This window comes from Sinohyriopsis cumingii, chromosome 12, assembly GCF_028554795.1.
Source record: "Sinohyriopsis cumingii isolate HCF-2022 chromosome 12, ASM2855479v2, whole genome shotgun sequence".
NCBI classification, from domain to species: domain Eukaryota; kingdom Metazoa; phylum Mollusca; class Bivalvia; order Unionida; family Unionidae; genus Sinohyriopsis; species Sinohyriopsis cumingii.
Window position 1 is genome coordinate 38520921 of NC_142972.1, and position 24717 is coordinate 38545637.

The window sequence follows — 24717 nt, forward strand, 5'->3', positions numbered from 1 at the left end:
AATCACCAGTGGAAAACATCTGTGATAATGGTTGTGGATTTAGTTTTCTGCAAAGCCGTTTAATACGGTCAGCTACAGTAGTTTGTGTTCTACTAAGACATGACTGTTTTGAGAAGTTGACCATTGGAGACAAACATTTTTTTCCTTTAAAGGTAGGCGCCATTGGTCTTAAATAAATTTTGATACTGCCAATTTTCTATCAGCTTAAATAAATAAGAAATCACTATCCTTATAAATAAGTACAGCATCGTATTGGGACGAAATGTTGGTATGAATTTGAAATTGTTCAATTCCACTTTCTTCAGATATCTTATTTTGCAAGTCTTTCATGCAGCACAACATGAACTGGTATGCTTTACCATGTTTTTGCGGGTAATTATTACATTTAAAATTACCCCTTTTATTTTATCTGTTCAGTGGTCAGCATTAAACAAATAACTTTCTAATCTTCCAGTGCTATAGATGTTTAGAAAACCTATGTACGTCAAGGAATCTTTTCATATCATATTTGCATTGTAATCATATTTCTGAATTCAGCATAAACTGAAGCGAATAAAAACAAATCAGGGTTTATTTTTGTTCATTCATTCGTTGTCTATTTTCAATAATGTTTCAGATGCAGTATTTTCTCCCGGATACTACTGTACTGGTGTGCATGTTACTAGTTCCTGGACTCCTTTGGATTGCTCTAATTTAGGGGCGTGTGTTTGCAAATGCGCAATTGGTAAGTAGCTATGAAAACTGTCGAGAATTTTAATATCGTTATACAGCGTTCTAAACATATTAACCCCGTTTGTGTGTAAGAGAGCAAAATAGTGATTGCTTTTAGAAATTGTTTTCTGATACTTACGAGTAAACGATCCCATTACTATACCTATAGTAAACTATGCGATAATGTGGTATTTTTAGATATCGCTGTAAGCAACAATATACTTGATATCTACAGGATTATGTAATTAATGCAATTTAAATAAGGTTAAAAATAGAAACGTACTGGAAAGGCTATTTATTGATGTATTTTGATCTTGACGTAACCTAGGTTGCCTTTGATCACAAGCACCCAATACAATGATGCATTTCTACCGGAATTAGCGATAAAAGAAACTCTGCGAAACCATTTTCACAAAAAAGGATAGGATTATTTATTAAACAATAGCTTATAGCTATGATTGTGTGCATTAATTGTGCTGATATTTCCATACTAAATTGTAGCATACTAATATTTTGATTTATAACATCTTTATAATTAAGAAAATGTCATTATCCTGAGATTTTTTCGCAATCGTAATTGACATTTTGTGCTTGTAATAAGGTGTTATGTGTTCTCAACAGTTGTACACCCATCAATACATACTTCGAAAAATGAAACAATGAAATACTATTGGATTTATTGCACATTCATTCAATAGTGTTCTGTTTACGAATTATGGGCCACTTAACCTTTATCCTCTAACCTTCGATCTTCAACCCAGCCTCTCTCTTCACCTTAGGTCACTGATGCTAAATTATATTTATGATAATAAACAATTGGTGCACCGCATTGTTTTGAATTCAGGTAAGATATAATTTCTTGATTTACTTCTACACTAATGTTAACAATTATTTCCGAAAAGGAACATTTTCACGTGATTTTACTCGGATGAAAAAAGATCCTCTCTCCTCGCAAATGATCTGTACAAGTAGTGTGATAAATTATGCAGCATCCTTGCCAGCCATACGTTTGGCTGCACATACTATATATTATTTAGATATTGTCGTTAAATAATATCATATTCTGGGCAAAAACAAACAAAATGAAATTCGTCCACTATTATATAAATATTTATTCACCTGTACTGTTCCCAATATTTGAACGCTCTATCCAATTTTTCCTTTCTTCCTGTTTTAGTCATTAACATCTTAGTTCCACTAAATGCTTTCTTAAGTTAAAAGGTATATTATATGAGAGGTATTTACCACATTTGACCAGTGATTTACATTGACTATATTAATAAAATGTGAGGAATTAAGGTAATATACTCTCACCAACATTGAAATATGACATATTCATAATTCCTCAGAATGTTATTATTGTTCTTAACAAATTTTGAAACAGGTCTGGGATATCTATTCCAATGGCCTTAAACGTTTAGAAAAGCCTGGCTGACTAGGCATCAAAATGTATTAAAAAATTCATCTGGATTACTAATTCTCAACGTTTCACTATGAAAGGTGGGACACTGCTGTTTCCAATTTTATATAATAAAGCAAATTTACCGACTAATCTACAAATCTATTTAAAAGGATTTGGAGTTTTGGTCGCCAAAATTTACGTAAATAAACCCTTGGTCACCTAAACCTCTTAGTAGAAGAAATATACTTTTAAATGCACAGTAATCCTGAACAGTGTATCAATAAAACAGACCAGAAGAAACATTGGGCTGGTGGCCATCAAAAGTACATGAAACGCCCTGGCCAGAAGTCGTTGATTTCTTTTTGAGAAAAACAGGGGTTAGTGGTCTCCAACGTTTTAGGAAATAATCGTCTGGGCCACATAGACAAACGACATTCGACGTTGTCGGAAAAGAACCTGGGATAGTGTATGTTAACATTTTATAAAAATAACTAGGCCAGTGGATTTCAAATTTTATGAATGGACACTTGGTCGAATGATCATCATATTTGTATCAGGAATCCTTTCCCAGATGGCATCTATATTTTCTCAACGACCTGGTCAGTGGTCGTCCAAATGTTATTAAAAGCATGGCCCAGTGATAGTCAATTTGTTGTGATAAAACCTGACAAACTGGTCGTCAAAATAGTATGAAAACCACTGGTCAGTAGTTGTACAGTGTTTTTCAGAAAAACCTGGACCAAAGGTTGCCAAACTGTTATGAAAAATCCTTTGTCACATGGATCTCTAGCCTTCATAATTTGTATGAGAAACGTGGGGCAGTGATCTTCACATTTGTATGAAGAAAAGAAAACAACAACTCTAGGCCAGTTGTCTTCAAACATGTATGAAAAGATTCATGTCAGTAGCCGACAAAACCTGCTCCAGTTATCGTCCGATTGTAGGAGAGAAACAGCCAGTGAAGAAATAGACCTGGTCCAGTGGTTGTCAACGATTCATGAAAAACAAACCATGGACCAGTGGTTGATAAACGTCTATGAGCAACACTTCAATACACAGAAACTATAAGAAGCGATATCCCTCAGTTTTATTAAACTATAATGTAGAGTGCATGCCAAGTAACCAGCATGACTATTTTAAGTACAAGCCAGTACACGTTTTCATAATATACACTATTAATTTTGACAGAGATTCCACAGTTGTTGGACACAGGGCACGATATGTTATGAAACTGTGACAGAATCAGTGAAACTGGGCAGTATGGATAGCAATATAAATATGCCGAATAGCTTACTGGCATTTATCATTCAGTAGTACACCCGAATTAGTTACATTAATATATAAGTTTCAATACTCTCCAATAAGAAAACTGTCCGCTGAACGCTAAATACAATCATCATACGGGAAACGTTTCATCCAGCACATAATATAATAAATCTAGAAAATTTTACATAATTTCTAAAATCGTTCCTATTTCACCCCATTATTGTTGGATATATCTAAATGGGAGGAATAACATGATTTCACAAGGTAGTATCTATTACAGATATCAAAACGACCAACCCTACCTTAGCGAAAATCATCGAAATTTCATTTTTAGGGACACAAAACCAAACCAGAAGAATCAATAGCTTTTATTTATTTGGTACTAATGTTCAAATCTAAAACATTTAAGTATTATGATTATATAGACAAAGTTATAAATCGGATGAAAACAACGCATGAAGCTTTCAAAGTCATATCTCCTTTAAACAGTTAGATTGCACATTGCAGTTTGTGGCGATTGTATATTGTTTTGTAGTATCCAGTGATAATAGTGATGGAACTGAATATCATAATAGGTTATATTAACAATCTACAAGCAAACTTGATAAAGAATATACCATCAGCAGCCTATAAACACTGACAGATTACTGGTTGTGAATTAATAGAACTATGACCAAAACAGGATAGTATTCAGACAACCCACATTATCAATAATAATATTTGCAACTAACAAATTTAACTGATATAAATCATACATATTATAGGCAAGCGTTAAGTAGAGTGTAAATCGTTGCAGGAGCTGCTGCAATTTCCTTTTAAAAATAAATTAATTACCTAGCTAATCAATAAAATCACTTTTTGCTATTATAAATATACCTTTTAGACAACCTCAAAGATGAAGTAAATTAATGTAAGATGTAAGAAAGAACAAAATGCCATTATTAGCAGATGAAAGAAATACTTTTCTTGGTAAATTTAAAAGCCAGCGTATTATCGAATTACACCACGTATCGCTGCTACAGCATATTTAGTTAATTCAAACGAATTGCCGGCCATTATTTTCACACCTCATTAATGTTACCTCGACCACGACCGCCATTTTACTGTTAATCATTTTATGTGGTTACGATAGGAGTTACTACTATCATACCGATAGCTGTGAAAGAAATAGCCACTATCAGACCTTTCCTTTTAAAATTTGTTTTGGCCTGTCACCTAATGACAACTTTTTTTTAAATTAAGATTCTCATGGTATGTTTTTGTTGTTTTTATTTTTTAAAAAGTAATTACTTCCAATACAGCTACAGTACCCGTGTTTTTCTTCTTGTGGCATAAATAATCAAGTAGGTGGTTCTCTATCAATATCAGTGGAACGATCACCAACATGTTTTACTCTCAAAGTAATATATTAGGTAACAGATGAGAGAAGCCACACATACATTAGTTGGCGAGCAACAAGATGACACATACAATAGTAATGTGAGAGTTAACATCTTGAAAGATTTTTTTAATTTCATTTGTGACATACTAAATAAGTAAAAAAGACAAAGAAGCAAATAAAATGATTCCTGTTTAGCTATGGGTTTATTTATGTTATATTCAGCTTAAGTAAAATCAGACACTGTGGTAAAACATTAAACTATGGTCTATAAAATAAAAATAGCTTTAGCAATAAATGATGTTACAAAATTTCTTAAGTTAGGTTCCTTTAATTTGTACTTGTTTGATGCTTACTAAAACAATTCTTAGTCAAAATGATTTTCCTTTTAAGTGTTAATTTTTTCAGGTATTGAAATTGTATTTCCTCTGAACATATATTTACAATAATCATCTTATATATATGTTCCATGAAATTAACATTCATTATTGTTCAAAACATTTCTTTTCAAGATCATTGGTTTCCTCTGTCTTGAAATTGTATTTAATTTACTGTTTGACTACGTTGAATGTTTTAGATCAAAGAGTTCTTCAACTTTGATGCTTACAACATGTTACTATTTTTCTGATACTAAAGGGTAAGTTTCACAACAGTCATCTAAATATCTTTGTACCTTTAGATATATTTGTAAAATGCCACACACTGTTATCATCGTTCCTAGACAGCAATTTATTTGTAATTTTGATTTGTTGTTTGGTTACCACAGCTAAATGCTTTGACATGCGTACGGACCTATTATAAAGTTCATGGGCCTTAACTTATATTAGTAAATGATCTTTGTTTTGACCTATCATATCCTGCATTATTTCAAACATGACATTCATCATCGATATAGTAGTGAAGACAAGATTTAGCATATATACTCCTCCTCTTTTTCTTAATTCAATCAATATGTCATAATCCATTAATAATCCAAATTCTACTTCTACTATCTTTAAACAATCATCACATGTTAATCATCGAGCGCTATGAAAATAGCATGTCTCTTTTTTACAATTAAGTATACGAACTGTTCTAAATTCACTATCAAGATTACTTAAAATGTATTGTTTTTAAAGTAACAATTGTCAAGTTCAGCCAGACATGTCAATATAAAATGTTTCATGGTATCGTTTGCTTTTAAGATGGCATCACCCTTTACAATTCATCTCTAAGACATACATTTTCTAATATTGTATTCTATTTGAATTTTAATTTCGTTGGACCTACTAGAGTAATCAATACACTCATATAGGTAAACGCATTTCCATAAAATATTGGTTCCCCATTCCATTCAAGAGTTTTTTTTTTTGTTTCAAACGTTTTATAAACACCTATACTTGTGAATATTTATTTAATAAATAACCGTAAACATTTCACAATCGACATAGCTAATTGGACGCTTTTCAAAAGAAAAACCTTTTGTTATCTTTTTCAAAAAATCACCCACAACATTCTGTACTCCTCGAAATACTGTTTACATCATTATTTGGAATTGTTCCACAGTTGGTTATCAAAATAAGTTTAGCTAATAATTTTATAAGTTAATGTCGTAACCCGATTAATTAAGAATAAATGTAACGGGATCTCATCGTAGACTACTTTAGGTTGGGGTGGGGTGCTCCCAGTATTATCTTTAATTATTACAGAAGACCCACAGTGGCTCGTTTTTGTTAGAAATTGAAGTAGTTATAGAGATGCAAAGCTCCGAACCCCCCCCCCCCCCCGCGTCAGCGATGCCGACAGTTAAATTACTGAATACACAAAATGTGAAATTCACATAAACAACAAATTTAATGCCATTCAATGACAGATAGTCCTTCCTCAATGAACTTCAATATTCAAACCCTCTCACTCGTCTTTCAGTCGACCAAGTGATGGCCTATTTCATCATCTGACTTAGTGTGATAGATTTTCCTCCTGTCCTGTGTTTCTACTCATCTGTAGTATTTCTTGACTGGTACCCAGTACCCCTTCAGTTAAACAACCACGTCCTTCAACATTCCACTTCCTCCACTTCCGTTCTCTCCTTCTCTTGTCTCCCAGTGACTCGGGACCAACTGTACCAGGGTATTTCTCTTTTCTGTCTCCTACAACTCCTCTGGTCTCTAAAAGCTTCCTTTCCGAAGTTCTTTTGTAATTCCCAGAATAACAATGTTTCCCTCCAATTTCGAATGCCGTCGTAGTAGCTTATAACTTCCTTATGTAATTCCCGCAAGATGATTTAGCGACTACTGACGTTTAGTTTCAAGAAACTAGATTTAAACATGCGATTCCAATGGTGGCCACGCCTTGCTCAATTCCGAGTGGATGTCGATTCACCCATGGTCTACATAATTAGCAGACCTTGCCACTGCCCCGGCATTCTGTCAGGGGTGGATTTACGGCCCACACTTGATATTTCTTTTGAGCCAACACCGGCAATTCATGCCACTTACCTGTGAATCGCACTCAGCCAAATAAGGCGCCAGTAACAATTTCATATGGCCATGTTATATACAACTGGCTTCCCATCCGTCTTTTTGATATCGGCTTACACTCGCAACATTTATGAAGCGAATAATTAACCTCAGGTTCTAGCATTTACATGTTGCAATCTGCTATTGTTCCTTACTTATAACGTGACAATAAACATAGCATGTATTGTTGTTATTTTAATTGATGTTACATTAAGTTTGCGAAAGAACTCTATAATTATTAATGTAATGGGCAAAATCACATAATTTGCTGGACTAATTGGCACTGTTGGTGACAATGTATGCAGCATTCTTTTCATAATTATGGAATTAGTTGGTTAAACCTTTATGTTTTATATATTTTCTTTTGTAAAAGATATTTCTGCAGCGTTTGTTTACTTTCTATATAAATTAACTATGTTACTACTGTTAAATACTCAAAAATGCCTCAACGTAATCTTTTATAGGTAACTATTAGTTTCATAACAGTTATGTACTGCCTTATCTTTGAAGAACTCTGAAAATTAACCTTGGCTGCTGCTGTTTTTTCATAGTTTTGTCCATGAGTCATCGCTAGTTTCTTTATAATTTAATGTGGTTTAGAATACATTCAAAATCGCAATAAATAACACACACACGAACAATTTTTCCGACTATACATTCTCTTATGATCATTTAATGTCACTTAATCATACAATTAATGAAACTATCAATCCCACAATAATTATATTTAATTTTTTTCATCTAGAACCTCATAATCATTTAGTATCATAATTATTTGCAGGCATTACATTTATTTACATTTATCAGTATATTATATTTGTATTGCATGTAAGTTAAACTTATGTTCATAGGTCTTAAGGTTATATTTGAGGGAGAAAAAAACAAACAAATTTTCTAACATTATTGTTATTAGTTTATCTTTGTTCAGCTTGTTTGGCTTTACATATTGTGGCAATTGTATATGCGATATTCATCTAATAGGTCAGTATGTTTGTAAGTGAACTGATAATTCATCTGCGTCAAATATTCAGTTTGTATTTATTTCATGTCTTAATGCATTGTGCAATAAAGCAAGCATCATATTGGGCATTCTTTTTTATCTGGCCTATGTTTATTATGTATGAAGATTTTGTCCAGTGATGCTAGATTGTAGATAGTTCTAAATGTGCTCCTGTTTTGAAGATATCACTTGTTTAAATGCAAAAGAAAAAAAATATTTGACCTTGCTTCGAACTAAAATATATCACTCTACTAATTATTATATTTTAATTATTGCTATACTTCAGAACATTCATGCAAATCTTGACCATTTCTGGTGTAGACGCTATACAAATTTATTATCTTTTTCAATGAATCCTTAAATTTTATTTTACTTTATCTCTTTTCATTCTATTTCATAAAGTATTCACATACGTTTTCTCTTTGGAAGGCGAGAATAAAATCGGTTGATTTTCTTTTTCACTGATTGATGCCCTTCATCAATGAATGTAGTCATTTTTACTATACTACTATTATATCAGTTAAATAATTATGAAAATTACATTTTGAAAATACAATGAGCACTTCTTTGTATATGTTGGTGCAAGTTTTGTTTAATTCTTTTCTTTTGAAATACTGTTTTCTCCATTATATTACAACTTAATTGCATTCATCTTTACAAATGATTATACCTCTGGTTAATTGGTTTTCCACGATTTACTTATGATATCACACAGTACTAAATTATCTAATGAAAGGATTTAATATTAAATTGCCTTCTAACATTATTGTAGCTTAAGCATCGTTATAACTGATATCTAATTCACCAATGATCTATTTATTTAGGGCTCGTTTTACTTACTAAAAACATTTAAAAACGGAAAAATGTCAAATCTCGTTTTTATCAGTATTTACGACATTTCTCAGACACGTGTCATTCTCTGTTTTCAAACATTTCAAGATAAAGGGAAGACGAAAACATAACAGCTTTCCGTCGTTGGTCATTGATACTATTGTTATCCAAGAGTTTGTTATTATACTCATAATTATCATCGTCTATGATGGAGGACTCTACTTTGTTAATAGGCGATACTTTAAACATTGAAGTCACAAATTGATGTACTCGGTTTGACCTTGAGGAGTATCCACTTCAGTTGGATGCACAATGTTACAGCTACTTCTCATCTGTTAAAGGAATCAACGTATTCTCTCCGTTTCATCGACACGTGTATTTCCTTTTCTCTTAATACAATTTTGTCAATCTTGTACAACTGATCCTGTGCAAATCGTCGTACTGTGACAACTTGTCCTAATACAATTTCATTCAAGATTCTCGTTATTTATCAATTCCAATCAGTAAACAACATGTCTTTTGTAAAATTACGTCGGTAACCACTTATAATTACACTTTCATGTCCTAAACGTCGGACCTATTTTATATTTTATTGTTCCGTTCTTTTTATATTTTTAATAACTGAAATAGTTGATCCATGCTTTATTTTGTTGCGTCCTTGAACAGAAGTTAAACCTATATATTCGTAATACGTGTTGTGCTATTCAAGTAATAATTTAGACTATATATATATATATATATATATATATATATATATATATATATATATATATATATATATATATATATATATATATATATATATATATATATATATATATAATTTAATTTTTTATTTTGGGTTTAAAAAAACAAGCTGGCCACTATCATTAGTGCCGTTTTCATGATATTTGTGCTTGTTGCCTGTCTTGATCTACGTTATTGTGTTTATTATGTATTAGCTGTTCAATTCGTATGTGTTTTTCATCTCCTTGTTTTGGAAATGAGAACAATTAGACTTTTTCTCAGGCGTCTTGCTCCACTGTTGCTCGCCAGTCAACCTGTTTATGCTATGATGGACCCTCAATAATTGCTTTAAATGACCACTCCTTGGCTCTCCACACTACATTGTGCTCTAGACTAAACGAACTGGGACTACATTCATCATTACCCAAATGTAAACAGAAGCTAAAAAAGAAACGTTATTTGAAAGCTGGCCGCCGTAGAACAGGAATAAGAATTCCAGTTATCTGGGATCAACAATTTAAAAAAAATTCGATCGTTAATTTAGATAACCTAATCGAAATCCCTATTAATTCGTCAACCTTTGTGTCAACTATCCAAAAGATACCTCTGCGTATTGCATTATTCAATGCCCATTCAGTAGGACCACCGGAAAAGCGCACAGAAATAGTTAATTTTATCAACGACCAGAATATTGACGTCTTTTTCCTGAAAGAAACATAGCTAAAAACATCAGGCGATGAGCCCAAGTGTGCGGATCTAACACCTACTGGTTACCCCATCAAATCGTTCCCCCCCCCCCCGTAACTCTCGTAGAGGTGTAATTGCTGTCATCACAAAGAATTCCATAATCAAATATCTTAATCACATCATAACATTAAATTTAGACCACGCATAATTTGAACTAGTCCAAACCACATTTACACTGAAGCAAATTCGATAGGTGGCATCCTGGCTATTCTTGGAGATTTCAACTTTCACTTTGACTGTCCCAGAAACCTAAATACATCAAAACTCATAGATTCCATTAATATTTTCAACCTCAAACAGTCAGTTAACGAACCCACCCATAAACATGGTCACATTTTAGACTGAATTCTTCATAGACGTGATGATAACATTCTACGGTCCTCCCTGGTATCCCATGAACTTGCATCAGATCACCTCTGCATTATATGCCATCTTGACGTATCAGTCCCTAACCCTCCACCTTTATCTGCTACTAAGAGAAACCTCCGTGTGATAAAAGGAACCAAACTAATGCACGACATCCAAGCAAACCTAACAACTTGCTTAACCCCTACTGCAGAACAATTCGATAACCGCCTGCGCTCATTGCTCGACAAACATGCCCCAGCTACCAAGTGCAGAGTATCATTTCAAAAGTGTTCTCCATGGTATAGCACTGTTAGGGAACAGCTTCGCACTGCTAAAAGAGACTGCCGTAAAGCTGAGAGGCTTTGGCTTTCCACCAGACTCACTATTCATAAGCAAGTCTATGAAGCCGCTAAGAAGAATGTAATAAATAAAGTCAATCAGCCCACTACACTACTAAGATGATGGAAAGTTCCATCTGCAAAGAGCTCTTCGAGATTACTAACAAGCTAATGTCAAGGAACAAATCTACACCACTTCCAACTACCTTCTCTCCAGTCGACCTTCCGGACATGTTTGCAAATTTCTTCCGTGACAAAGTACAAACCATTAGAGATAAGCTTGACACCAAATTTCAATTGACGCGTCGTCACCATACAGTTGGGATAAAGAATTTAAGCAGCAACCATTAGCAGCAGTTCAACCTGTCTCTATGGATTTCGTACGTACAATCCTGATGAAGAGTGCACCAAAATCATGTGAACTTGATCCAATTCCAACATCACTGCTGCTTGAGTGCTTAGATCCAGTATTGCCTTCACTAACTGATGTTATTAGTACCTCCATCTCATCCGGGGAATTCCCATTATTTTTCAAAACTGCCATTGTAAAGCCTCTGCTGAAGAAACCATCACTAGACCATAACGATTTAAACAACTACCGCCCAGTTTCTAATCTCCCATTCATATAAAAAAATCTTAGAAAAGGTTGTTCTATTCCAGCTTGTACCTCATCTGAATTCAAACAGTCTTTTTAGCAATGTACAATCTGCATATCGTTCCTGTCACGTTCCATAAACTGCTCTTCTAAAAGTAGTTAATGACATTCTCTCTTCGTTGGATAGCGGAAAGATTACAATCCTCACCCTCCTTTATTTGACTGCAGCATTTAATACAATAAACCATGATATATTACTTCACCGTCTCCAGCATGAATTTGGCATTCATGATACAGCCTTACTGTGGTTCAAGTCCTACTTGGTCAACAGGACACAAATTGTATCTGCAAATGGAATACACTCCAGCCCAGTCGATCTATGTTGTGGTGTTCCACAGGGGTCTGTTTTTGGACCTGTTCTGTTCATTATATACACTCATTCGCTCTCAAGTGTCATATACCATCATCCAGTGTCTCACCAGTTGTACGCTGATGACACCCAAATATACAAATCTAGCCACCCAACTGAAGTTGATGCTACCATCCAAGGTGAAGAGATGTGCATTGCTGATGTGAAATCATGGATGACATGTAACAAGCTGCAGATGAATGATGATAAAACTGAGGCCATTCTGATCACAATACAAATACTTTATCATTCACATCCTTTATGTCAAACAATAAATATCAGCAACACCAACATTACATTCACACAATCAGTACGAAACCTAGGTGTTACTCTGGACAGTACTCTCACACTGCACCAACATGTCATGAACATATGTAAGACTGCATATCTTGAGCTGAAACGCATCAGCTCCATTCGCAAATATCTTTCAGTTGATGCCACTAAAACACTTGTGTGTTCATTAGTACTTTCAAGACTGGACTACTGTAACTCAATTTTGTCTGGTTCATCTCAATATCGACTCCAGAAACATCAACAAGTTCAAAACACAGCTGCTCGGATCATACTTAGAGTACCACGATCAGAGCACACCTCCCCGCTGCTCTGTACCCTACACTGGCTATCCATTCGATCCAGAACCAAACACAAACATTTGTTCTCTGTGCTACGTTTCACTGTCGGACTCTAGTCCAACATACCTATCTGACCTCACCCATGTGTGCACACCAGTAAGATATATACGCTCCTCTTCTGACAATCGTATACTCATTATTCCCACAATGAAAACATTCAAGAGGACATTCAAGAGGTCAGTTATGTACACTCTCCACAGAAAGGACATACTTGTTGACCAGTTTTAATAATAAAGCAACAATTGATACAGGTAATGGTTTGAGGACCCACTGGATTGGATTGGGTAACAGTTATATTCTAAAATAATCGTCATAAAAGCGTGCAGAAGAGAACCATAATTCTACAGTCGCTGACAATCACCAATGATATTCATCAGTGTTAGAAAACGCAGGAGACCTGCAAAGAACTTTTTGAGAGAATATAATATTTCAGTAAATACAATTTTCGTATTCTCCACCGTCAACTTGGTAAAATAATAAAAACAGTGATGTACAAAACAGGTATTACTTTATCATTGATACATTTTCTATATTTTTCTTATGGTCTTTGAAGAATTTATTATATTTTGTAAATCTCTATACAATCTTTATGCAATTACATGACATAATTTTCATAATGCTAGTTTGCATTAAAAGTTGCTTCAAACAATTCCGTATATTGAACAGCGTTAATACAAATCAACTTTAGAAATAGCAACCTTTGGTCTCAAACCTGTAATCATCAATTAGTCTTTAAAATTGAATAATACCTTTTTGAGATGTTAAATGTTCATGTTTCATTTATAAGAGACCATTCTTTGTTAGTCTTGTTTTATCACTTAAAATGATCTTTAGCGAAATGTCCACATAGCTGTCTATAGATTATACTCCATGGGGTGGGAATATCAAAGCTGCATCGCTAGGAAAATACACTTTATTCCAGCATATAGTTAGATATTCTTTGCTTTTAGATTTTCTGTCTGCATATTGCCTACGGAAAATGTTGTTTCACACAAATCTTCTAACATTTGTTTTATTGTTTGCATGCCTTGTTAAACATGTAACTTCAAAGTGAGCTTATTGTTAACACGTTGTGGTTGTTTCAAACAACCATTTCACCCTTTCTTTAATCATGAAGCTGAGACTTTAATAAACATAACGACGTTACAGTTCTTCTGATACGATAGTGAATTTGAAGAGCTATATACTGTTTTAAAAAATCTAAATGGATTACATGATTTTAATATATTTGAGACTAAAGAATACATACTTAGCAGCCACACCATCAAATAATTACTGGTATCAGAACAGTCTCTATAGACCTAGCATCCCTAATAATGGGAACCACTGTGTATTTAGTCGACCAGAACATAACACGCAAAAGAAACATAACCTGCTACTGAAAAGAAACCGCGAAAGAAGTTACAATAAAGCATGCAAGCACATGTGACCAATTTGAAGTTTGAGATTGCTGAACTATGATCACCAGACATAGTCAATATTTGATGAGTGAACAAGGAAGTTCAAGAATGGAAACAGCAAGCGTACAGCAATAATAACAACTTTCAGTGTGAGGCTTATTTAAAACATTTTACCTATTTGTAAGCAATACGCGGACTACGACATCTTATCCTTGAGCATACATAAATATATGCTGTCAGAATGTGGTTTCTATGACAAATTATGCAACCTCGATATAACCAGATTCCGGCGCAGAATCTGTAAACAGAGTGAGGTGAGCAGTTTGCTAAATGTTGAAACAGTAATCAAAAGTTTATAACGTAGGTTGGAATTATGAACTGGAAGCAATTAAATGGAATCAAAGTGCTAAATGCATACCTTGGAATTATGAACTGGAAGCAATTAAATGGAATCAAAGTGCTAAATGCATACCTTGGAATTATGAACTGGAAGCAATTAAATGGAATCAAAGTGCTAAATGCATACCTTGGAATTATGAACTGGAAGCAATTAAATGGAATCAAAGTGCTAAATGCATACCTTGGAATTATGAACTGGAAGCAATTAAATGGAATCAAAGTGCTAAATGCATAGCTTGGAATTATGAACTGGAAGCAATTAAATGGAATCAAAGTGCTAAATGCATACCTTGGAATTATGAACTGGAAGCAATTAAATGGAATCAAAGTGCTAAATGCATAGCTTGGAATTATGAACTGGAAGCAATTAAATGGAATCAAAGTGCTAAATGCATACCTTGGAATTATGAACTGGAAGCAATTAAATGGAATCAAAGTGCTAAATGCATAGCTTGGAATTATGAACTGGAAGCAATTAAATGGAATCAAAGTGCTAAATGCATACCTTGGAATTATGAACTGGAAGCAATTAAATGGAATCAAAGTGCTAAATGCATAGCTTGGAATTATGAACTGGAAGCAATTAAATGGAATCAAAGTGCTAAATGCATACCTTGGAATTATGAACTGGAAGCAATTAAATGGAATCAAAGTGCTAAATGCATAGCTTGGAATTATGAACTGGAAGCAATTAAATGGAATCAAAGTGCTAAATGCATACCTTGGAATTATGAACTGGAAGCAATTAAATGGAATCAAAGTGCTAAATGCATAGCTTGGAATTATGAACTGGAAGCAATTAAATGGAATCAAAGTGCTAAATGCATACCTTGGAATTATGAACTGGAAGCAATTAAATGGAATCAAAGTGCTAAATGCATAGCTTGGAATTATGAACTGGAAGCAATTAAATGGAATCAAAGTGCTAAATGCATACCTTGGAATTATGAACTGGAAGCAATTAAATGGAATCAAAGTGCTAAATGCATACCTTGGAATTATGAACTGGAAGCAATTAAATGGAACCAAAGTGCTAAATGCATAGCTTGGAATTATGAACTGGAAGCAATTAAATGGAATCAAAGTGCTAAATGCATACCTTGGAATTATGAACTGGAAGCAATTAAATGGAATCAAAGTGCTAAATGCATACCTTTGAAAGATCGTTTTTAGGTTCTAATAACAGCAACAAGCTGGTATCTTACAGATGAAACTTCAAGATTTAAAACATATTATTTGTGTTCAGCTTAAGTTTACTTTATGAAGCTTAATAAATGATCTTCGGTTAGGGACAATGTGTTCCGTTTCGAAAGTTGTATTTATAAACGATATTTAATACACGTTACTATTTGAAAAAGTGTTTATATAATCTAACGTTATGCAAAATCAATAGCAATTTTCTTCAAGCAATTGTATAAAATTTATATAACATGTTAAAGTCTTTTGAGTTCAAAACCAGGGTATATAATAAAATTCACATAAACAAAACATCAAACGAAAGTTAATATTGTGTTCCTTTTTATAGTTGTAATGATAGAGATAGGTAGGGTTGTGTTTCGATTCTCTGGTTCACTTTTTATTATGACTATGTTAACAATATTTTACACCATCCAGACTAGAAAATACAAAACCCTTACCTTTTAATATAGGCCTTGCTACATTGTTATTTAAGTTGCAAGATGAATATATAAATTCTGTGAAGAATTTGTCATAATTGAACGCATTTAAAATATAAATTTCCTTTATAAACGATGATCTGTATTGACGCATTTTAAGCATTAACAGATATCAGTCGATTGTTGGCGGAAATTAAAGAGAGTCAATATAACGACCTGAAAGGATGATTGACTCAGAAATACACATAACAGGAGCAATCAAAACAAATATTTCCACAAAAACAGTTTATATAAATTATAGGCAATCAGTCGCAGGCATATATGGAATTTACAAGCATATGGGAAGGATAACGAATCATGTTTATCTCTACCAGATATTGTTGGTTCCTATTGGATTTTTCCCTCAATGTATAAAGGCAATATTCATTTTTATTTTCAGCTGTTGGTTGTAATGCAACAAATCCATGTTCTAACCCCTATGCAGAATGCACGAATGGGATATGTCAGTGTAGGTCAGGATATACTTTAAGTGGAACACTCTGTAAAGCAGGTAATTTATTGGTTCTCATATATGCCTAAAAGTCAGTATTGATAGCTCGTTGAATCCATTCATCTATTGAGCTTTTAGTACAGATTAATGTGACAGCATGACTCAGTTTAAAAAAAAAACTTCAAAGAACTTGTCATCAAAATACAGTGAAGTCATAATTCACATGTTTGTAATTAGTTTTACAGACAGCATATAGACACAGATATAACTCTAATTTGTGAACACATATGTTAAACAAGTATCAACTACAGCCACCTTGGCTATAAATATGTCATTACTTAAATCACTTCCGTTCGCACCTTTGAGCACTGCCAATGACTTAAATCCAATGCAAGTTGTGTGCACAAAAGTGACAATTATGTAGATATGCCATCACATTGGACTACAATTTATAAAATATAAAAGCTTCAAATGTCCTCTTTAAAACAACCAGCACACAATATAAACTGCCCATAATGCCGACCGACATTACATCGTAACTGCTATGTTTCTTCTCAAAGACTACAATATAAAATGTAACCAAGCTTTGTGGTGCGTATCTGGGAGCAAAGGCTTCCCAAAGTTTGATAAATAATCCTGAATCTCCATCAACATTTGACCGCCGTTACTAAAATATAAATGATTTTAACAATTTATTCTGCGCAATTGCTCAACTGAACTGCATACAAGTAAAAAGAAAATCGCCTTATATGAAGACCTTTGCAAATTTATACAACTTATAACGGTCTGCTGTGAAATACTGACTGGAATGTCGAGACTTACAAATGATATGGATCTGCCATAAAATATATTCTCTTACTCTCCAAACAGGAAAATCATCAAACCACCACCTCTTGAAAACCACTGAACATACTTTCAATATTTTGGACAGAATGATTTTGGGATGAAAACTTTTCATCTTTGTTTAACTGATGCCAATCTGAAATGAATTTGACTATCAGTGTTGAACTTGTAAACGATAATCTAAATGATCTTTATGTCTCAAATTGCTCTACATTGACCAAACTGACTGAATCAATTCTGGCAAGAAGGATTTTTTTGGAAGTTTGACCGAAATAAACATGGGCCAGCTGTCAAAACTGGCCGCAGTTGATAAACATGAAAAATGCATAAATAACTTCTTTGTTTATGATGAATTATTAATATTATTATTATTATTATTATTATTATTAGTTCTCATAGCAATACAAAAAATCTCGAAAAACACAACTCCTAAAATAGCACCGGCGACTTATAATTATATATTTATTTCAAAATCAGAGCTGTAAACTAAAACAGCATATATACTACATTGCTAAATCATTATAATTTCCTCCGAAACCTTTACGATGGATTATGATGAAAATCTACATCTACATTCGCTTTGAGCCATGATGATCTCTTTGATGAAAATGTTACCACTCGGAAATTCAATATGACTGCCAAAACTGCATTCTAATCGATTAGCTGCATAACTGATTAGAGTAGATTTGCAGAATTCAGGTGCCTAAGATCAAAATGGTAACTTTAAAATGGACATCTATTCAACAGCATCTCTTCACTGTTTTTTTTTTATCCGATTTTGTCTTCCAGAATATTGAATAATTTATAGAGCATACAATATTGCCCACAGTTTAGAGCTGTTATGAAACGCTCATACAAATACTTACTAACAAAGCACGATAAACAAGTACAGAAGTATTCTTATCGTGGACCATTTCCTACTAAGAACCACAAAATAACGCATAGTTGTCAAATTTAGATATGTATTGGCCGATTCGAGTCTCTCCGACTGCCACATCAGTAGTTCTGCAATTGGAGTAACATATAATGCAAGCGATGTTTTATCCAACACTTATGCAGGCAATAATAGGTCGAATATGTAATGCAAACAGTGTTTTTTCGACCATTATGAAGCTCATGGACGGTCACAGATTTAGAATAGATATAATTGACATATTTCGCCCTTCTGCATGTCGTAAGATTCTACTATTAAAGGCCGTTGTCAAGGAAGCTCAGCGTCTACCGTACTTCACTCGTCACAGAAAGTTTAGGTGTAGAATCCTATTACTGGGTGTGTTTATATGAAGGTATTTCATTCTAGTTTTATAAGTTCAATATGCTTAATCCTTCCCTGGACCTTGCTATATATCAGTCTTTATACCATTCCAAAATAGAGGAACAATCATTTTCGTGATTCATTTTTGAGGAATTTCCCTTACAAGAACTCAATTTTAAGCATCTTTTCTAGGTATTGATTCACCATGTGATACAACAAATGGATGTACCAACCCTTATGCGAGTTGTAATGCTGGCATTTGTCAATGTGACTCAGGTTATAAAAAGAATGGAACCATCTGTTCAGCAGGTAAAATATTATTTACAATACTATATTTCAAACATAAGAAGGAATCGTACTAAATAAGAGCCGAAAGGTGATATGTAATAAAATATGCTGCCTAACTAAATTATCTAGCTTGTTCTTTTATCTAACACATTTTGCGAATGTGTTTATGTGAACATTTATTTTTTTGTCATATTAAGCTAGTTTGTTTACTACATCCTTGCTGTTTTTCTTTCTTCATATAATATGTATACCTGTTCCGGACACATTAGGAATCATCGTGATCTGAAACTGATTGTTAATATTCTTTCAATCAACATTAACTTTTCAGATGTTGGTACATCATGCAATACCTTCTATGGATGTTCCAGCCCGTATGCAGGCTGTAATGGCACCTGCCAGTGTAAATCAGGATATAAGACAAATGGAACACTCTGTAAAGCAGGTAAATTATATATTATAAAACGAAACAATTTTAAAACGCCTAGATAGGAATCGTATTAAATGATAATCAAGTAAAGTTGCAATATATTACAAAATGCTTATCTTAACTAACACGTCAAACTTATTTCTCTACTTTTCACAATTTGAATAGGTCTGATGTGTTTGCTATATCCATTGCCTTTCAATCAAATTATTCTTATGAGATTAAGAATCATTCTGGTCACTACTTGGAATGCATTTTTACAAAATTTGACATATATATTTTTGTCACAGAGGGCCATGGTCCAATATTTTATATATTTAAGATATCAATTCAAACTTTCCTGTTAATCTTGAGGAAATACAGACTCCAAGGTCAGATATATACAAATAAATAGAGAGACAGTCAGAGAGAGAAACACACAGAGACGCATAGATAGAGCGCAGTGGGAGAGGGGAGAGAGTGAATGAAGAAAATAATATTCAATTAGTTACAACAACGGAAATATGCAAATTATCTACTGTCATGTAATCTTTTCACTCGGATGATATATATTCTTTTGAAATGTACATGATGCAAGTCACGGATCGAATGACGGCTAATGTCGACAATTCACAAAATATAGCTTTTTACAGCTTTTATTGGCATCAAATAGTGTATAATGCAATAGGTATTTTTCGTTGTATAGTTCTAGAGAATAAGTTTTCGTCACTGTGCGATGAAAAACAACCACATTTTTGTTAGTTACTGGTGGTCCTTAACTAGCTCACCTTGTTCCCATATCAACTTAAATATATCTTTCTTTTAGATTTGATTGCAAAATATACTTACAAATTATACTTGTCTTTAAGAACCACTTTCAACCCATCTACTATAGACACGTCCATTTTATTTTACCTATATAGAAGTAATATTTGGCTAGAGGAATGCATACAGGCAAAGGATTCACTCTTTTCCATCTCTACGTATATCTATCAATATTAAAGTTTATGCGTTTACACCATTTTTGTGTTCACTCTATTCACAATTCAGTATTACATATACATTCGCGGTCTGTTTTTAAAGGAGTATAGGTTCAATCAGCAATGTAAAGAAGTAACTAACTTTATGCAATAAGCGACAATGAACAACAAATCTAAATTGGTTATAGTACTATTAGTTCAAACGATTGTTAGACAGATTACCGTAGGTTATGGGTGATTTAAGAGGCATATATGATATATTGCATGGAACATGACATTATTTAGCAAATGTCCAACAAAGAATACATTTTCAGATAAACAGAAAAGGAAACGTAGATGCACACAATATGTAGATCTGTCTGATCTACAGGTAAAGATTCAGAACAACAAACTAAAGTCTATTCTCTTCCAGGATCGACGACGCCTGAAAATACGATGTCATGTTTACTAGTTAATAACTTTACTCAAAATATGAATATAAATGGTGTTACAATTCGCAAACATGCAATGTTTGCACTAGATTTGATAAGTGGTGTTGAAGATGTTAAGTTATTATAGCTGTTTTATTTTAATTATATAATGACCATGGAAACACACTCTTTATGAAAATATTGTATTTTCAGCAGTTATTATAGACGAAATAGTTGAACGGTTTAACGAAAAGCAACAAATACATTAAGCCTCGAAGATCATTTAGTTCACAAGATTGAATGCGATTAATTAGCTAATCTCACAAAAGAAAAAACATAAGGTAAATAATGTATGTTCGCAACTAAACAACAAGTAACAATGGTGATAGCACATTTACACTTATCGTGATATGACATCTCAAGATGTCGGTTTCCTCATTCAGACACTCTAAATTCGTGTATGTCATTAACACATTATTTTGTCACGATGTTGATTCTTTGGTTTGTTTTAGTCATATATCAAGCAGTTACATCTAGTATCTAAGATGCAGAGTCACTATAAATTGGTTTCGCTAATGCTATCTTCTTGCTACTTATAATATTATTTTCAACAGTTGATATTTTGTCCATTAGTTCATTTTATTAACTTTTCAATTTGCTTCCTAGAGACAACGATATTGACTAATTTGTAGAGGTATCGTTGATTGGCCATTGCATTAAGTATGTTTAAGGTCAGTCCGTGATTTCAGCCTTAGGAATTTTTCAAATTTAACTGCTTGACACACTGTATTCCTATGCAAAAATACAACTTTGTATTATGAAACTGAAGCAAAGATCTTTCGTTGTTTCTAACGTATATTAATGTATTTACTGTAGGGTATGTGCCCTATTATCTTCTATCAATTTTGTTCATTGTGGCGATAAATTATCCTCACTAGTTATTACTGTTTATGGTGCCAAAGGATTAACTTAAATTTAGTCTTGCAAATATGTTGGTACTTCAAATTCTACTTCGAAAATGTATCTCTATTTAAAGATTCCAACTGTCATTGATGCATACTATTTGACCAGATCACAATGCATCGTATTCTCCACTATTCTGAACATGAGGCTCGTTTTCCCAGCCATCTGATTTGTTTTGTTATTTGTATTCTTGCTGTAGGGATGGTCATATTGACATGGGGGTTTCACTGGTAATTAGTATGGCACTTAGATAATTCCAGATACGTATGTCGCCGATTCGACGTTGCCACCATGTTTTGTAGATAGTCCAAATTCAAATATGTGTTGATCAGACATTCAATATGTGCGCCATGTCCACCTTCCTATAACTATTGCTATCAGACTTCCTGCTAGACAGGTGGTCATATCGACACTGATTGCAAGTAAAAGTGTTCCTGATCTAATATCCGACATTCATCCCATGTCGGCTATCTTGATAAACGTGTTATTTATTCTTCATGTACGCATGGGTTTGTCACTTATAGACTATTTGTTATGTGCAGATGGTCCTTAAAGAAATTGACATAGGTATGATCGTCCGATTTGGTCACCACTTTATTATACAAATCATGATACGAGTACAAATCCTTGTTATATTCAAAAATATCACTCTTTGTCATTTCTGCAAGTGCTTCTACTGTACACCTTAATATAGTATATAGTTGGTCATACATTAAACTGTTTTTCATCTAACCTCCAAAATTCCAATTTCTGCAATAAATTTTATCATATTCATATTTCTTCGTCTACTCATTGAATGGTTGCACGAAAATGAGTATTCCACAACAACACTGCAATACTGTGTTGCAGGTCCTAAGAAGGAATCGCACTGAGCGACATTTATTGCTCAACCACTTTTCCGTCAATTATTAAGGCAATTTTAATCCTGGTCCGCGATCTAAGGCTATATGGATCTCTTTTTCTTCAATGTTTTGAAAATTCAACAGCAGATGGATCCTTGTAAGCAAGGGTACAAAACATATCCTCATAAGTAACAAAGGTGTAACTTTTGAAATTTATTTGAAATTTGCATTATTTATGTTTTCATTGATTCTGTGATTGATATAGCTTTTGGTCATGAATTGAATTACGCAACTAGATATAATAGACTGAAGTTAGGTTTCGTATTGTGCCATCGCACTGGGCATCATGCATTGACATATCGATTTGCATTTAGTATTTTCAAAGTTCAGCAACGATAGGAAGAATTTAAAATAAATATATCAACATATGAAAATTTATTCTGACGTCAAGATAGGAAGTTTGTCCTGTTTAGTGTCAAGAGCATCGAGTAAATGATACCTTTGCCGTAGAATAAGGTAAAACACGATATCATCATAAATAACTTACCATACCATGAGTAAATCTGACAATAATTTAAAAAATGAACTTTTGCAGCCTGTTGTTTTTGAGAAATGCCATTCAACGTTTTTAATTCTTTCTAATACTTCACAACAATTGACGTAAGAGGGTCACAGTTACAGGGACTGCCACTTCAGAGACCACATTAAATTGACAGCTGATGTTCTTTTGGTTATTTGTTAGTAACTGTTACACTTATGTAGGCAGAGATTCATGCTTTTCAATAAGCAAATATCCATGGTTTTTAACCAGTTGATCCTCTCCTAACGATGCAGTGGTGTATGAAGTAAATCTATTTTCCTGGTCAACATAGTTCTATGATCATCTCTGAACACGACGTTTTCTTAGCTGACTTTCTCCTCTAATAAATACAATGTTTATTTTCATTTTCAGATTTTGGTTCTAAATGTGATGCAGCTAATGGATGTTCCAACCCCTATGCAAATTGCACAAATGAGACTTGTCAGTGTAGGTCAGGTTACAGACAAAGTGGAATCCTCTGTAAAGCAGGTGAATTGTTTAATAAGCGTATAAAATGTCGTACGTTCTTGAAATAATTATTATCATGTAAACTTTACATTATATTACATTGAAACAGGCCTCTAAATAACATATATATTGTGTGTTTGTACTACTTCTTAAGGACCGAAGGGACATAACATTGTTTGCATTCATCTTAGTAGTGATGCTGGGACGCTAAGACGTTTCGTACACAGTATCATTCTGACTGCCTACTTTGATATACATGGAGATTGTGTCCCTCAAGCATAAAATATTAACAATAATATGGCGATTTTGTAAATCCTATTATTTCATATCATACAGAATAGATGATGTCCTTTTAAGAAAAGAATGCTTATCAGACTTAGATGGTCCGAAAAGCAAATAGTATGTCTCTGGAGAGCTGCAATGTGCAATCGTTACAACTATATTGTTCAGTAGTTGCGAAACTGTCGTACTTTCCTGCAATAATTATTATCAGGCGACATTATGATGTATTACAGAGAAAAGTCCCTGTACCAATATGTTTGAGGTTTTATACTACTTGACAAAGACCAGACCAGAAGAGCTGACTATATGGGACGCGACTGCAAATAACCAAAATCCTGTCCTCCTTTTAAATTTGGCACTCATTTCTCTCTTGAAGTCTACGTTGTCATAAATCAAACCACTGACTTTCAAGAATCCAATAACAGAGTCACCACGATAGCCATCATAGTTTTAATCACAGCTCTTGAATGGATGGTCATAATGTCATATAGTTTTCACGAAAATAGTTCATATGACATATACATGGTAAAATATGAAATTAGCCTATCTGTTTCTTCTCACATTGTATCTTGTATATATTAACCACGTTACTCCTTTTTAATGAATGACATTATGAG

The 24717-nt window shown here is 33.5% G+C and overlaps 1 protein-coding gene across 1 annotated transcript in view; it reads left to right on the forward strand.

Annotated features, from left to right (window-relative positions):
- Positions 1-24717, forward strand: part of LOC149786283 (uncharacterized) — a 68183-nt gene that overhangs the window by 18124 nt on the left and 25342 nt on the right. Inside the window, exons 4-8 of the mRNA XM_089975920.1 lie at positions 617-724; positions 16736-16846; positions 19077-19193; positions 19501-19614; positions 23723-23839. Coding sequence (XP_089832046.1) covers positions 617-724; positions 16736-16846; positions 19077-19193; positions 19501-19614; positions 23723-23839 — 567 coding nt within the window. The remainder of the gene's footprint in view (positions 1-616; positions 725-16735; positions 16847-19076; positions 19194-19500; positions 19615-23722; positions 23840-24717) is intronic.